This window comes from Oncorhynchus mykiss, chromosome 17 (genome assembly GCF_057628025.1).
Source record: "Oncorhynchus mykiss isolate SJ-2025 chromosome 17, ASM5762802v1, whole genome shotgun sequence".
Classification (NCBI taxonomy): Eukaryota; Metazoa; Chordata; class Actinopteri; order Salmoniformes; family Salmonidae; genus Oncorhynchus; species Oncorhynchus mykiss.
This window is the reverse complement of record NC_143038.1, coordinates 62925729-62943412: the sequence shown is the minus strand read 5'-3', so window position 1 is coordinate 62943412 and position 17684 is coordinate 62925729. Positions and strand designations below refer to the sequence as shown.

At 43.4% G+C, this 17684-nt stretch overlaps 1 protein-coding gene across 4 annotated transcripts in view; it reads right to left on the bottom strand.

Annotated features, from left to right (window-relative positions):
* Window positions 1–17684, bottom strand: part of LOC110493268 (voltage-dependent calcium channel subunit alpha-2/delta-2) — a 304480-nt gene that overhangs the window by 271465 nt on the left and 15331 nt on the right. For all 4 annotated transcript variants that reach the window (XM_036948226.2, XM_036948227.2, XM_036948228.2 and 1 more), the window contains exon 2: window positions 11615–11696. In XM_036948226.2, the coding sequence (XP_036804121.1) occupies window positions 11615–11696 (82 nt within the window). The remainder of the gene's footprint in view (window positions 1–11614; window positions 11697–17684) is intronic.

The window sequence follows — 17684 nt, the reverse complement described above, 5'->3', positions numbered from 1 at the left end:
GCCAGATGTGTGTCGTCTCTAGAGTACAGAAACAGGAGGCCAGATGTGTGTCTTCTCTAGAGTACAGAAACAGGAGGCCAGATGTGTGTCATCTCTAGAGTACAGAAACAGAAACAGGAGGCCAGATGTGTGTCGTCTATACAGAAACAGAAACAGGAGGCCAGATGTGTGTCATCTCTAGAGTACAGAAACAGGAGGACAGATGTGTGTTGTCTCTACAGAATCAGAAACAGGAGGCCAGATGTGTGTCGTCTCTAGACTACAGAAACAGAAACAGGAGGCCAGATGTGTGTCGTCTCTAGACTACAGAAACAGAAACAGGAGGCCAGATGTGTGTCGTCTCTACAGAAACAGAAACAGGAGGCCAGATGTGTGTCGTCTCTAGACTACAGAAACAGAAACAGGAGGCCAGATGTGTGTCGTCTCTAGAGTACAGAAACAGAAACAGGAGGCCAGATGTGTGTCGTCTCTAGACTACAGAAACAAGAGGCCAGATGTGTGTCGTCTCTAGAGTACAGAAACAGAAACAGGAGGCCAGATGTGTGTCGTCTCTAGAGTACAGAAACAGAAACAGGAGGCCAGATGTGTGTCGTCTCTAGAGTACAGAAACAGAAACAGGAGGCCAGATGTGTGTCTTGTCTAGAGTACAGAAACAGGAGGCCATATGTGTGTCGTCTCTAGAGTACAGAAACAGAAACAGGAGGCCAGATGTGTGTCGTCTCTAGAGTACAAAAACAGGAGGCCAGATGTGTGTCGTCTCTAAAGAATCAGAAACATGAAGCCAGATGTGTGTCGTCTCTAGAGTACAGAAACAGGAGGCCAGATGTGTGTCGTCTCTAAAGAATCAGAAACAGGAAGCCAGATGTGTGTTGTCTCTACAGATTCAGAAACAGCAGGCCAGATGTGTGTCATCTCTAGAGTACAGAAACAGAAACAGGAGGCCAGATGTGTGTCGTCTATACAGAATCAGAAACAGGAGGCCAGATATGTGTCGTCTCTACAGAAACAGAAACAGGAGGCCAGATGTGTGTCATCTCTAGAGTACAGAAACAGGAGGACAGATGTGTGTCGTCTCTAGAGTACAGAAACAGGAGGCCAGATGTGTGTCGTCTCTACAGAATCAGAAACAGGAGGCCAGATGTGTGTCGTCTCTAGACTACAGAAACAGAAACAGGAGGCCAGATGTGTGTCGTCTCTAGAGTACAGAAACAGAAACAGGAGGCCAGATGTGTGTCATCTCTAGAGTACAGAAACAGAAACAGGAGGCCAGATGTGTGTCGTCTCTAGACTACAGAAACAGAAACAGGAGGCCAGATGTGTGTCGTCTCTAGAGTACAGAAACAGAAACAGGAGGCCAGATGTGTGTCGTCTCTAGACTACAATATTAAGAGGCCAGATGTGTGTCGTCTCTAGAGTACAGAAACAGAAACAGGAGGCCAGATGTGTGTCGTCCCTAGACTACAGAAACGGAAACAGGAGGCCAGATGTGTGTCGTCTCTAGAGTACAGAAACAGAAACAGGAGGCCAGATGTGTGTCATCTCTAGACTACAGAAACAGGAGGCCAGATGTGTGTCGTCTCTAGAATACAGAAACAGGAGGCCAGATGTGTGTCGTCTCTAGAGTACAGAAACAGAAACAGGAGGCCAGATGTGTGTCTTCTCTAGAGTACAGAAACAGGAGGCCAGATGTGTGTTGTCTCTAAAGAATCAGAATCAGGAAGCCAGATGTGTGTCGTCTCTACAGATTCAGAAACAGGAGGCCAGATGTGTGTCGTCTCTAGAGTACAGAAACAGAAACAGGAGGCCAGATGTGTGTCGTCTCTACAGAAACAGAAACAGGAGGCCAGATGTATGTCATCTCTAGAGTACAGAAACAGGAGGCCACATGTGTGCCGTCTCTAGAGTACAGAAACAGAAACAGGAGGCCAGATGTGTGTCTTCTCTAGAGTACAGAAACAGAAACAGGAGGCCAGATGTGTGTCGTCTCTAGAGTACAGAAACAGAAACAGGAGGCCAGATGTGTGTCTTCTCTAGAGTACACAAACAGGAGGCCAGATGTGTGTCGTCTCTAGAGTACAGAAACAGAAACAGGAGGCCAGATGTGTGTCATCTCTAGAGTACACAAACAGGAGGCCAGATGTGTGTCGTCTCTAGAGTACAGAAACAGGAGGCCAGATGTGTGTCTTCTCTAGAGTACAGAAACAGGAGGCCAGATGTGTGTCATCTCTAGAGTACAGAAACAGAAACAGGAGGCCAGATGTGTGTCGTCTATACAGAAACAGAAACAGGAGGCCAGATGTGTGTCATCTCTAGAGTACAGAAACAGGAGGACAGATGTGTGTTGTCTCTACAGAATCAGAAACAGGAGGCCAGATGTGTGTCGTCTCTAGACTACAGAAACAGAAACAGGAGGCCAGATGTGTGTCGTCTCTAGACTACAGAAACAGAAACAGGAGGCCAGATGTGTGTCGTCTCTACAGAAACAGAAACAGGAGGCCAGATGTGTGTCGTCTCTAGACTACAGAAACAGAAACAGGAGGCCAGATGTGTGTCGTCTCTAGAGTACAGAAACAGAAACAGGAGGCCAGATGTGTGTCGTCTCTAGACTACAGAAACAAGAGGCCAGATGTGTGTCGTCTCTAGAGTACAGAAACAGAAACAGGAGGCCAGATGTGTGTCGTCTCTAGAGTACAGAAACAGAAACAGGAGGCCAGATGTGTGTCGTCTCTAGAGTACAGAAACAGAAACAGGAGGCCAGATGTGTGTCTTGTCTAGAGTACAGAAACAGGAGGCCATATGTGTGTCGTCTCTAGAGTACAGAAACAGAAACAGGAGGCCAGATGTGTGTCGTCTCTAGAGTACAAAAACAGGAGGCCAGATGTGTGTCGTCTCTAAAGAATCAGAAACATGAAGCCAGATGTGTGTCGTCTCTAGAGTACAGAAACAGGAGGCCAGATGTGTGTCGTCTCTAAAGAATCAGAAACAGGAAGCCAGATGTGTGTTGTCTCTACAGATTCAGAAACAGCAGGCCAGATGTGTGTCATCTCTAGAGTACAGAAACAGAAACAGGAGGCCAGATGTGTGTCGTCTATACAGAATCAGAAACAGGAGGCCAGATATGTGTCGTCTCTACAGAAACAGAAACAGGAGGCCAGATGTGTGTCATCTCTAGAGTACAGAAACAGGAGGACAGATGTGTGTCGTCTCTAGAGTACAGAAACAGGAGGCCAGATGTGTGTCGTCTCTACAGAATCAGAAACAGGAGGCCAGATGTGTGTCGTCTCTAGACTACAGAAACAGAAACAGGAGGCCAGATGTGTGTCGTCTCTAGAGTACAGAAACAGAAACAGGAGGCCAGATGTGTGTCATCTCTAGAGTACAGAAACAGAAACAGGAGGCCAGATGTGTGTCGTCTCTAGACTACAGAAACAGAAACAGGAGGCCAGATGTGTGTCGTCTCTAGAGTACAGAAACAGAAACAGGAGGCCAGATGTGTGTCGTCTCTAGACTACAATATTAAGAGGCCAGATGTGTGTCGTCTCTAGAGTACAGAAACAGAAACAGGAGGCCAGATGTGTGTCGTCCCTAGACTACAGAAACGGAAACAGGAGGCCAGATGTGTGTCGTCTCTAGAGTACAGAAACAGAAACAGGAGGCCAGATGTGTGTCATCTCTAGACTACAGAAACAGGAGGCCAGATGTGTGTCGTCTCTAGAGTACAGAAACAGGAGGCCAGATGTGTGTCGTCTCTAGAGTACAGAAACAGAAACAGGAGGCCAGATGTGTGTCTTCTCTAGAGTACAGAAACAGGAGGCCAGATGTGTGTTGTCTCTAAAGAATCAGAATCAGGAAGCCAGATGTGTGTCGTCTCTACAGATTCAGAAACAGGAGGCCAGATGTGTGTCGTCTCTAGAGTACAGAAACAGAAACAGGAGGCCAGATGTGTGTCGTCTCTACAGAAACAGAAACAGGAGGCCAGATGTATGTCATCTCTAGAGTACAGAAACAGGAGGCCACATGTGTGCCGTCTCTAGAGTACAGAAACAGAAACAGGAGGCCAGATGTGTGTCTTCTCTAGAGTACAGAAACAGAAACAGGAGGCCAGATGTGTGTCGTCTCTAGAGTACAGAAACAGAAACAGGAGGCCAGATGTGTGTCTTCTCTAGAGTACAGAAACAGAAACAGGAGGTCAGATGTGTGTCGTCTCTACAGAATCAGAAGCAGGAGGCCAGATGTGTGTCGTCTCTACAGAAACAGAAACAGGAGGCCAGATGTGTGTCATCTCTAGAGTACAGAAACAGGAGGCCAGATGTGTGTGGTCTCTAGAGTTTAATACATACTGTAGACACACGGCTGGTGTTGATTCCATTTGGACCAGAAGCAATACAACAGTAGACCTAGCTTCAGAGAGAGAGAGAGAGAGAGAGAGAGAGAGAGAGAGAGAGAGGGTACTCCTATGGTAGGTACACCTATAGCTCATCTCTTGGCAGTATTACCGTAGACTACTTAATCACTGACCTCAACCCAGAGTCTCTCAGAACATTCAGTAATATTAAGAAATGCTATAGATGGAAGGAATGTAGTGTGGAAACCTACCAAAAAACAATTATGCCACAACAAATTCAATCCCTTTTAGACAACTTCCTGGACAAAACGTTCCACTGTAATAGTGAAGGTGTAAAGTTGGCAGTAGAAAATCGAAATAGTATATTTGACCTCTCAGCTTCCCCATCAAATCAAAAAAATTCAAACAGAAAACCTATGAAAATGAACAACAATGACAAATGGTTTGATGAAGAATGCAAAAACCTAAGAAAGAAATTGAGAAACCTGTCCAACCAAAAACAGAGACCCAGAAAACCTGAGTCTACGCCTTCACTATGGTGAATCACTAAAACAATACAGAAATACACTACGGAAAAATAAGGAACAGTATGTCAGATATCAGCTCGATGTAACTGAAGAATCCATAGACTCTAACCACTTCTGGGAAAATTGGAAAACACTAAACAAACAACAACATGAATAATTACAGTTGTCGTGTCTTTACTATCATTAACTGAAGACTGATAGTTTTTATCAAAGATTCTCTGTAATTAGTTATTACGCGATTAGACTGATTAATCATGTAACCGTAATTACTAGGAAGTCGGGGCACCAAGGAAAAATATTCAGATTACAAAGTTATAATTTCCTAAAATAACTTTTCAAATATTTTATCTGATCAATGAGTCTTCGAATTAATGAATGATTTACTTTACCTCACGTTAGTCTCATTTCAAACGCCATAAATTGTTGGTTATCTGCACAAACCCAGTCTTCACTATGAGTCATCCATACATCAATTGTCTTAAATAATTTATTTATTACTAACTAAGTAATTCACAGAAATGCATGAACAAACAAACAAACAAGGTAAATGTGGTTACATGAAATGATAGGAGAATGTGCCCTAGTGGGCTAAACCGGCATGGCAGCTTGTTAGACAAAAGGGGAAGTGGGGGTCGAATAAGAAGTCACTACAAAGTGATAATTATAACAATTGAAATGCTAATCCTTTGCACATGAACACTCACTCATTCTGGAACAATTGCAATCAATATATATATATTTACGCTCAGTGTGTCGTCTTGATCGCTGGTGAAAAGTTAATTTCTTTGGTCCGTCTCTCTCCCGCTCTCTATCGGTCGTGGTTAGAGGGGATTGTTCAGAGTGACATTCGTTATAGAATGGATGTTTCGGTGGTTGTCGTTATTTGCGTTCAATGATAGCGAATTCCTAGCTGCAGACTAGTAATTCATATCAAAGACTTGTTCTTATTCTGTCGGTATCGATAGTCTAAGAGTTTAACCACGTGGTATGGTTAAACGATTCAGCAATGGTCTACAACCTTTGTCCCTCCTAATGGAGAAAAACATGGTCTGCAACCTTTAGCCATCTCGTAATTGAGGTAAGCTCGGTCTGCTGATCGAAAACCCAAGTGGGGGTTTTATTCGAAAGGTCCGAAGAGGGCTGTCCCAGGATGTCTGATGACTGGGTTAAGGGCCGGTCCTCTGATTTAGTTCAAATCAAGAGGGAATTGTATTTTTCTTCATTAAACAGTCCAAAATCATATTACACAATTATACAAACAGTATCATACTCACTCATTCATCTTATACAACAATTAGATGTAAACCTCATATCTGAGGCTATTATATAAACCGCGTTATGGTAATGTGGCCACACTGTCTCCCATGAGCTTCCCCAAGTTGTGACAAACGGACCAGTTCGTAGCTGGATTCTTCGCCGACCTTTTATACTTTCTCCGGAACATGAAATTTGTTCGTACCTCAAGTTCTGTGAGGTGGAAGGATTTCCTTTGTCCTCTATGAAAATTGACTCTCTCTCTGCTATGTGGCAGGGTCTTCTCAGGAATTTACGACCTCTGTCCACAGCAGCCTGGTTGAAGGAGGCAAGGGGGAGGCAGGGAGAGGGGGATGGGGTTGCTATACCGAAAGAGGCCAACGTCATGACACAGTGTATCTATCCAAAATGGAGATGTATGGGTAAACTCCAATCTTTATGGCTCAATAACAAAGAACAAACAGCAAAAACATGTACATGATCAAATACAAATCTTAGAATCAACTAATAAAGAAGACCAGAACCCACTGGATTATCCAATGACCTTGAATGAACTACAGGATGAAATACAAACCATCCAACCAAAAAAGGCCTGTGGTGTTGATGGTATCCTACATGAAATGATAAAATATACCGACAACAAATTACAATTGGCTATAGTTAAACTTTTTAACATCATCCTTAGCTCTGGCATCTTCCCCAATAGTTGGAACCAAGGACTGATCACCCCAATCCACAAATATGGGGACAAATTTGACCTCAATAACTACCGTGGGAAATGCGTCAACAGCAACCCTGGTAAAACCCTCGGCATTATCATAAATAGCAGACTTGTACATTTCCTCAGTACAGATCAAATGTCAAATTGCCTTTTTACCAAATTATCGTACGACAGACCAACATTATAAAATCCATGTACACAAACAACAAGTGCGTGGTTAAAATAGGCGAAAAATACACACATGGCCATGGGGTGAGACAGGGATGCAGCTTAAGCCTCACCCTCTTCAACATATATATCAACAAATTGGCGAGGGCACTAGAATGCCTGCAGCACCCGGCCTCACCCTACTAAAACCTGAAGTCAAATGTCTACTATTTGCTGATGACCTGGGCCCTGACAGTAAATCTCAGTAAGACTAAAATAATGTTGTTCCAAAAAAGGTCCAGTCGCCAGGAACACAAATTCCATCTAGACACCGTTTCCCTAGAGCACACTAAAAACAATACAGACCTTGGCCTAAACATCAGCGCCACAGGTAACTTTCACAAAGCTGTGAACGATCTGAGAGACAAGGCAAGAAGGGCCTTCTATGCCATAAAAAAGGAACATAGAATTTGACATACCAATTAGGATTTGGCTAAAAATACTTGAATCAGTTATAGAACCCATTGCCATTTATGGTTGTGAGGTCTGGGGTCCAGCCACCAACCAAGAATTCACAAATTGGGACAAACACCAAATTGAGACTCTGCATGCAGAATTCTACAAAAATATCCTCAGTGTACAACGTAAAACACTAAATAATGCACGCAGAGCAGAATTAGGCCGATACCCTCTAATTATCAAAATCCAGAAAATAGCCGCTAAATTCTACAACCATTCCCAAAACTTCCATAACAAAGCCATCACCCATATGTTTATTTATTTTTCCTTTTGTACTTTAACCATTTGCACATCGTTACAATACTGTATATAGACAAAATATTAAATTTGAAATGTCTTTATTCTTTTGGAACTTCTGAGAGTGTAATGTTTACTCTTCATTTTCATTGTTTATTTCACTTTTGTATATTATCTACTTTTATTTCACCTTTATTTAACCAGGTAGGCTAGTTGAGAACAAGTTCTCATTTACAACTGCAACCTGGCCAAGATAAAGCAAAGTAGTTCGACACATACAACAACACAGAGTTACACATGGAATAAACAAACATACAGTCAATAATAAAGTAGAAAAGTCTATATACAGTGTGTGTAAATGAGGTAGGATAAGGGAGGTAAGGCAATAAATAGGCCATGGTGGCAAAGTAAATACAATATAGCAATTAAACACTGGAATGGTAGATGTGCAGAAGATTAATGTGCAAGTAGAGATACTAGGGTGCAAAGGAGAAAGATAAATAAATAAATACAGTATGGGGATGAGGTAGTTGGATGGGCTATTTACAGATGGGCTATGTACAGGTGCAGTGATCTGTGAGCTGCTCTGATAGCTGGTGCTTAAAGCTAGTGAAGGAGATATGAGTCTCCAGCTTCAGTGATTTTTGCAATTCGTTCCAGTCATTGGCAGCAGAGAACTGTAAGGAAAGGCGGCCAAAGGAAGAATTGGCTTTGGGGGTGACCAGTGAGATATACCTGCTGGAGCGCGTGCTACGGGTGGGTGCTGCTATGGTGACCAGTGTGCTGAGATAAGGCGGGGCTTTACCTAGCAGAGACTTGTAGATGACCTAGATCCAGTGGGTTTGGGGGCGAGTATGAAGCGAGGGCCGCAGTGGTGGATAGTATATTGGGCTTTGGTGATAAAACAGATGGCACTGTGATAGACTACATCCAATTTGTTGAGTAGAGTATTCGAGGCTATTTTGTAAATTATGTTACTGAGGTCAAGGATCGGTAGGATAGGGTTTGTTTGCAGCATGAGTGAAGGAGGCTTTGTTGTGAAATAGGAAGCCAATTCTAGATTTAATTTTGGATTGGAGATGCTTAATGTGAGTCTGGAAGGAGAGTTTATAGTCTAACCAGACACCTAGGTATTTGTAGTTGTCCACATATTCTAGGCTAGAACCGTCCGGTTTGACACACTGAACTCGATCAGAGAAGTAGTTGGTGAACCAGGCGAGGCAATCATTTGAGAAACCAAGGCTGTTGAGTCTGCCGATGAGAATGTGGTGATTGACAGAGTCGAAAGCCTTGGCCAGGTTGATGAATACGGCTGCACAGAAATGTCTCTTATCGATGGCGGTTATGATATCTTTTAGGACCTTGAGCGTGGCTGAGGTGCACCCATGACCAGCTCTGAAACCAGATTGCATAGAGGAGAAGGTACAGTGGGATTCGAAATGGTCGGTAATCTGTTTGTTAACTTGACTTTCAAAGACCTTAGAAAGGCAGGGTAGGATGAATATAGGTCTGTAACAGTTTGGGTCTAGAGTGTCTCCCCCTTTGAAGAGGGGGATGACCGCGGCAGCTTTCCAATATTTGGAAATCTCAGACGATACGAAAGAGAGGTTGAACAGGCTAGTACTAGGGGTTGCAACAATTTCGGCAGATAATTTTAGAATGAGAGGGTCCAGACTGTCTAGCCCAGCTGATTTGTAGGGATCCAGATTTTGCAGCTCTTTCAGAACATCATCTGTCTGGATTTGGGTGAAAGAGAAGCGGGGGCGCTTGGGCAAGTTGCTGCAGGGGGTGCAAAGCTGTTGGCCGGGGTAGGTGTAGCCAGGTGGAAAGCATGGCCAGCTGTAGAAAAATGCTTATTGAAATGATCGATTATTGTAGATTTATCAGTGGTGACAGTGTTTGGAGCAAATCCCGTTAGCGGGATCGATTTGACAACAACCGGTGAAATGTCAGAGCGACAAATTAAAATTAAATTATTAGAAATATTTAACTTTCATACAATCACAAGTGCAATACACAAAAATAAAGCTTAACTTCTTGTTAATCCAGCCACCATGTCAGATTTCAAAAAGGCTTTACGGCGAAAGCAAACCATGCTATTATCTGAGGACAGCACCCCATCAAACAAACACATGACAATAATATTTCAACCCGCCAGGCGCGACACAAAACTCAGAAATAACAATATAATTAATGCCTTATCTTTGAAGATCTTCTTCTGTTGGCACTCCAATATGTCCCATAAACATCACAAATTGTCCTTTTGTTTGATTAATTCCGTCGTTACATCCCCAAAATGTCCATTTATTTGGCATGTTTGATTCAGAAAAACACCGGTTCCAACTCGCCCAACATGGCTACAAATTATCTAATAAATTACCTGTAATCTTGGTCCAAACATTTCAAACAACTTTCCTACTCCAACTTTAGGTATTTTAAAACGTAAATAATCAATAAAATTTAAGACGGGATAAACTGTGTTCAATAGCGGATAAAATCAAAGTGGACAAGCTTCAGGTCGCTCGCCCCAAACAAAAGAGTCCACTTGGCTCAACTCCCAGAAAGGAAAGGGCTACTTCTTCATTCCTCAAAGGAAAAACATCAACCAATTTCTAACATCTAGTGGAAGCCATAGGAACTGCAAGCATTTTCTATTAAAACGGGCTTGCCATAGAAAACTAATGGAAAACAGATTGACCCCAAAAAAAGATTTCCCTGCCAAATCAGTTCTGTTATACTCACAGACATTGTTCAAACAGTTTTATAAATATCAGAGTGCTTTCTATCAAAATATACTAATAATAATCATATCCTAGCTTCTGGGCCTGAGTAGCAGGCAGTTACTTTGGGCATGTTTCTCATCCGGACGTGAAAATACTGCCCCCTATCCCAGAGAGGCTAGACTCAGTGCAGTGGGGAGCTGGGAAGAGGTGCTCTTATTCTCCATGGACTTTACAGTGTCCCAAAATCTTTTGGAATTAGTGCTACAGGATGCAAACTTCTGTTTGAAAAAGCTGGCCATAGATTTCCTAACTGACTATGTGTATATTGGTTCCTGACTTTCCTGAAAAGTTGCGGTGGCTATTCGATGCTAATGCAGAAAGCCACAGGATGTTTTGTGCTGGTCAAGGGCAGTCAAGTCTTGGGTGAACCAAGGGCTATATCTGTTCTTAGTTCTACATTTTGAATGGTGCATGCTTTTTTAAGATGGTGAGGAAAGCACTTTTAAAGAATAACCAGGCATCCTCTACTGACGGGATGAGGTCAATATACTTCCAGGATACCCGAGACAGGTCGATTAGAAAGGCCTGCTCACTGAAGTGTTTTAGGGAGCATTTGACAGTGATGAGGTGTGGTCGTTTGACCGCAGACCCATTACGCACGCAGGCAATGAGGCAGTGATCGCTGAGATCCTGGTTGAAGACAGCAGAGGTGTATTTAGAAGGAAAGTTGGTCAGGATGATATCTAAGAGGTTGCCCATGGTTACGGATTTAGGGTTGTACCTGGTAGGATCCTTGATAATTTGTGTGAGATTGAGGGCGTTTAGCTTAGATTGTAGGACGGCCGGGGTGTTAAGCATATCCCAGTTTCGGTCACCTAACAGTACGAACTCTGAAGATAGATGGGGGAAATCAATTCACATATGGTGTCCAGGGCACAGCTGGGGGCTGAGGGGGGTCTATGACCAGAGGCAACGGTGAGAGACTTGTTTCTGGAAAGGTGCATTTTTAAAAGTAAAAGCTTGAATTGTTTGGGCACAGACCTGGATAGTATGACAGAACTCTGCAGGCTACCTCTGCAGTAGATGCATTGGATCAGATATGATCTTAAACCTCAAATGAAGTACAGTTCCCAGTACTTACCCCTCTTATCTGCTGGGTTCCAGTGACCAACTGTATAGTCTTCTCCAGCTCCTTTTCAATGCGGCCTGCCCAATGCATCATTCTGAAGGAAGAAAGACACACAGCTGTAACTTTAATATTCATGCTTTTCATAAATAATATGAGGCTGTAAAAAAGTACATTCCCTTCCCTTGTTTACCTCATGTGATGTGCTGTACTGTCTGTCTGTCTGTCTGTCTGTCTGTCTGTCTGTCTGTCTGTCTGTCTGTCTGTCTGTCTGTCTGTCTGTCTGTCTGTCTGTCTGTCTGTCTGTCTGTCTGTCTGTCTGTCTGTCTGTCTGTCCGTCCGTCCGTCCGTCCGTCCGTCTGTCTGTCCACCTGTCTTTCCATCTTTCTGTCCATCACCCACTCCCCTCATTCCCTCCATAGACACACTTATTTTTGTATCTCCTAGCGTCAGTTTCATTCATCAACATCCCTTCCAGATGTCAATCATCTCAGTAAGGTTCTGGTTGGATGGAGTGTGAGCATGTGTTCTGAAAGCTGGGCTTGGATCAGTAGCACAGCTTAAAAGGGCATGTAATAAAACATTTAAAATGCAGGTCTGACAGAAGTGCACAATAAGCAGGAGGCTCTCTCAGTGGATGAAGCCAAGTCTGGAATGAAGAGATCAAACATCTGGAGTACCCCACTGTAGATCTCCCACCAAGACTACAAATGACTGGATCAAGATGTTCACAAGCTGCTGTTCAATCAGCAAGAGTTAGCAACTTAGAGTGGAGGCCCTACCCACCCAGGCATCAACCACCCCCATCTAAAAGATAAATAATTACACTCACATACATAAAATAGATCATTAATGAGTAATAATAAAAAGTAAGTCTAATCAAATTGTATTTGTCACATGTGCCGAATGAAATGCTTACTTGCAAGCCCTTAACCAACAATGCTTTAAGAAGTTAAGAAAAATCTGTGTTAAGTAAAAAAATAGATAATAAAAGTAACAAATAAATAAAAAGCAGCAGTAAAGTAGCAATAGTAAGGTTATATACAGGTGATACTGGTACAGAGTCAATGTGCTGGGGCATGTAGGTAGAGTTAAAGTGACTATGCACAGATAATAAACAGAGTGTAGCAGCAGCGTAAAAGAGGGGTCTAGGTATCCCTTGACTAGGGTGGCTAGAGTCCTTGACAATGTTTAGGGCCTTCCTCTGACATCCCCTGGTATAGAGGTCCTGGATGGCAGGAAGCTTGGCCCCAGTGATGTACCGGGCCGTACGCACTACCCTCTGTAGTGCATTGTGGTCAGAGGCCGAGCAGTTGCCATACCAGGCAGTGATGTAACCAGTCAGGATGCTCTCGATGGTGCAGCTGTAGAGCCTTTTGAGGATCTGAGGACCCATGCCAAGTATTTTCAGTCTCCTAAGGGGGAATAGGCTTTGTCGGGCCCTCTTCATGACTGTCTTAGTGTTTGGACCATGATAGTTTGTTGGTAATGTGGACACCAAGGACCCTGAAGCTCTCAATCTGCTCCACTACAGCCCTGTCGATGAGAATGGAGTTTGCTCTGTCCTCTTTTTCCTTCAGTCCGCAATAATATCCTTTGTGTTGATCACGTTGAGGGAAAGGTTGTTGTCCTGGCACCACACAGCCAGGTCTCTGATCTCCTCCCTATAGGCTGTCTCATCGTTGTCGTTGATCAGGCCTACCACTGTTGTGTCATCGGCAAACTTGACGATGGTGTTGGAGTCGTGCCTGGCCATGCAGTCATGAGTGAGCAGGGAGTACAGGAGGGGAATAAGCACGCACCCCTGTGGGGCCCCCGTGTTGAGGATTAGCATGGCGAATGTATTGTTACCTACCATTACCACCTGGGGGCGGCCCTCATCTGCGTGGCAGATGTGTGTTGTTACCTACCCTTACCACCTGGGAGCAGCCCTTCAGGAAGTCCAGGATCCAGTTGCAGAGGGAGGTGTTTAGTCCTAGGGTCCTTAGCTTATTGATGAGCTTTGAGAGCACTATGGTGTTGAACGCTGAGCTGTAGTCAATGAATAGCATTCTCACATAGGTGTTCCTTTTGTCCAGATGGGAAAGGGCAGTGTTGAGTGCAATAGAGATTGCATCATCTGTGAATCTGTTTGGGCGGTATACAAATTGGAGTGACTCTAGGGTTTCTGGGATAATGGTGTTGATGTGAGCCATGACCAGCCTTTCAAAGCAATTCATGGCTACAGACGTGAGTGCTACGGGTCGGTAGTCGTTTAGGCAGGTTTATTTAGTGTTCTTGGGCACAGGGACTATGGTGGTCTGCTTGAAACATGTTGGTATTACAGAATAAGTCAGGGACAAGTTGAAAATGTCAGTGAAGACACTTGCCAGTTGGTCAGCGCATACTCGGAGTACACGTCCTGGTAATCCGTCTGAATGTTGACCTCTTTATAGGTCTTATTCCCATTGACTACGGCGTGATCACACAATCGTCCGGAACAGCTGATGCTCTCAAGCATGTTTCCGTGTTACTTGCCTTGAAGCGAGCATAGAAGTAATTTAGGTTGTCTGGTTGGCTCGTGTCACTGGGCAGCTCGCGGCTGTGCTTCCATGTACAAATGTTAAGGAAATAGTAACTCTACAAACATGAAGCCCTTTCTTCGCTCATATTTGTATTGGGGCTTGCGAAGCATGACTCTACCCTTTAAATCTTCATCATACTTATTATTATTATTATTATTTAGAACGCTATTCTTCTTACACTATTTAAGCTATAAACGTCATTCAAACTTTCAAATGTTTAGACCGGTCTGGAAGAGTGTGCATGTATACAACTTTTTGATATCTTTTATACTTTTTAAATTATTAAGCTTTTAGTCCGTTTTTTTTGTCCTTCATCCACTTGCACGGAATTCCCTCTACATTCTAAAGGTCCCATTGTGACATTATCACCTCCAACATTCCATTCACAGTAAATGCAACAACAACGACTTCCATTCACAGTAAATGCAACAAAAAGTTAGAGGGTATGACACCTGGTCTATTTCCCTGCTATTCAAATCTGAAATTGAAACAAAAAGATCTGCAACCAATCTAACGATACAGCTGTTTTAGTAACCGAAATAACACAGCATTTCAGACATCAACTTCTCTGCTAGAGTCTAAACAGAATTATCTCATACCCACTGGCCACTGGCTCCAGGCTGGCTCCAGGTCATCTACAAGTCCATGCTAGGTAAAGCTCCACCTTATCTCAGTTCACTGGTCACGATGACAACACCCACTCATAACACGCGCTCCAGCAGGTGTATCTCACTGATCATCCTTAAAGCCAACACCTAATTTGGCCGCCTTTCGTTCCAGTTCTCTGCTGCCTGTGACTGGAACGAATTGCAAAAATCGATGAAGTTGGAGACTTTTATCTCCCTCACCAACTTCAAACATCTGCTATCTGAGCAGCTAACCGATCGCTGCAGCTGTACATAGTCTATCGGTAAATAGCCCACCCAATTTACCTACCTCATCCCCATACTGTTTATATTTATTTACTTTTCTGCTCTTTTGCACACTAGTATCTCTACCTGTACATGACCATCTGATCATTTATCACTCCAGTGTTAATCTGCTAAATTGTAATTATTCGCCTACCTCCTCATGCCTTTTGCACACAATGTATATAGACTCTTTTTTTTCTACTGTGTTATTGACTTGTTAATTGTTTACTCCATGTGTAACTCTGTGTTGTCTGTTCACACTGCTATGCTTTATCTTGGCCAGGTCGCAGCTGTAAATGAGAACTTGTTCTCAACTAGCCTACCTGGTTAAATAAAGGTGAAATAAAAAAAATAAAAAATACCAATCAGAAGTTACAGCTGTTTGTCAGAGTTTAGAGTGAGGAAAAGTAGCTAGCTAAAGCAGCTCTCTCATGTCTCATCATTGAGCAGCCCAAATGGAGCCGTTGCGATGGATACTCACACACACAGAGAAGCGCACGTGGCAGCACAGGCAAATATTATGATGAGGGTGAAGAAGGTAATTGAATTTAGAACAATAGTGTAATGATGGTGAAGAATTGTGAACACCAAGAAAGTAGCTACAAGGAAGCATCCGAGGCAACAGCGCATCATCCTCCTTCTCAGGATCGTGCCCTGCGCTCTAAATAACTCAACTGGCTAGTTTGCCTGTCTGTAAAGAGAAAGGAGGGCTGTACAATTGATCTTGCTGCTCTAATTGGATAGAGTGAAGCTGTCTCAGTTCACTCGCTTCATATTTCACCCGATCTCTTCTCAATGCACTTCTTTCAGTTTTCACATGCAAACACTGTAGTTTAGACACTGACCACAACTACTGACCAAACTACTGCTCTGGTCTGCAGTAGCGCTGGTTTGATCTGGTCCTGTGCATAATTAGCTAACTCTGGTTCACACTAGCTCTGGTCTAACTCTTGTCTGCACTATTAAGTGACTTCACAAAGTATTCACACTCCACTTTTTCCACATTTTGTACTGTTACAAGGTGGGATTCAAATGGATTTAATTGCCTTTTTTTTTATCAATGATCCACACAAAATACTCTGTAATGTCAAAGTGGAAGAAAAATTTGAACATTAAAAAAGTATATACAGTCCTGGTCAAAAGTTTTGAGAATGACACAACTATTAATTTCCACAAAGTTTGCTGCTTCAGTGTCTTGAGATATTTTTGTCAGACGTTACTATGGAATACTGAAGTATAATTACAAGCATTTCATAAGTGTCAACGGTTTTTATTGACAATTACATGAATATTTGCAATGTTGACCCTTCTTTTTCAAGACCTCTGCAATCCGCCCTGGCATGCTGTCAATTAACTTCTGGACCACATCCTGACTGATGGCAGCCCATTCTTGCATAATCAATGCTTGGAGTTTGTCAGAATTTGTGGGGTTTTTTTTGTCCACCCACCTCTTGAGGATTAACCACACGTTCTCAATGGGATTAAGGTCTGGGGAGTTTCCTGGCCATGGACCCAGAATATCAATGTTTTGTTCCCTGAGCCACTTAGTTATAACTTCTGCCTTATGGCAAGGTGCTCCATCATGCTGGAAAATGCATTGTTCGTCATCAAACTGTTCCTGGATGGTTGGGAGAAGTTGCTTTCGGAGGATGTGTTGCTACCATTCTTTATTCATGGCTGTGATCTTAGGCAAAATTGTGAGTGAACCCACTCCCTTGGCTGAGAAGCAACCACACACATGAATGGTCTCAGGATGCTTTACTGTTGGCATGACACAGGACTGATGGTAGCGCTCACCTTGTCTTCTCCGGACAAGCTTTTTTCCGGATGCCTCAAACAATCAGAAAGGGGATTCATCAGAGAAAATGACTTTACCCCAGTCCTCAGCAGTCCAATCCCTGTACTTTTGACAGAATATCAGTCTGTCCCTGATGTTTTTCCTGGATAGGAGTGGCGTCTTTGCTGCCCTTCTTGACACCAGGCCATCCTCCAAACGTCTTCGCCTCACTGTGCGTGCAGATGCACTCACACCTGCCTGCTGCGATTCCTGAGCAAGCTCTGTACTGGTGGTGCCGGCAGCTGAATCAACTTTAGGAGACGGTCCTGGCGCTTGCTGGACTTTCTCGGGCGCCCTGAAGCCTTCTTCACAACAATTGAACCGCTCTCCTTGAAGTTTTTGATGATCCGATAAATGGTTGATTTCGGTGCAATCTTACTGGCAGCAATATCCTTGCCGGTGAAGCCCTTTTTGTTTAAAGCAATGATGACGGCACGTGTTTCCTTGCAGGTAACCATGTTTGACAGAGGAAGAACAATGATTCCAAGCACCACCCTCCTTTTGAAGCTTCCAGTCTGTTATTCGAACTCAATCAGCATGATAGAGTGATCTCCAGCCTTGTCCTCGTCAACACTCACACCTGTGTTATAACGAGAGAATCACTGACATGATGTCAGCTGGTTATTGTGTGGCAGGGCTGAAATGCAGTGTAAATGTTTTTTTGGAATTCAGTTCAGTTGTCACACTCTGACCATAGTTTGCGTTGTTTGTTTCTATGTTTTGTTTGGTCAGGGTGTGATATGAGTGGGCATTCTATGTTGTATGTCTAGTTT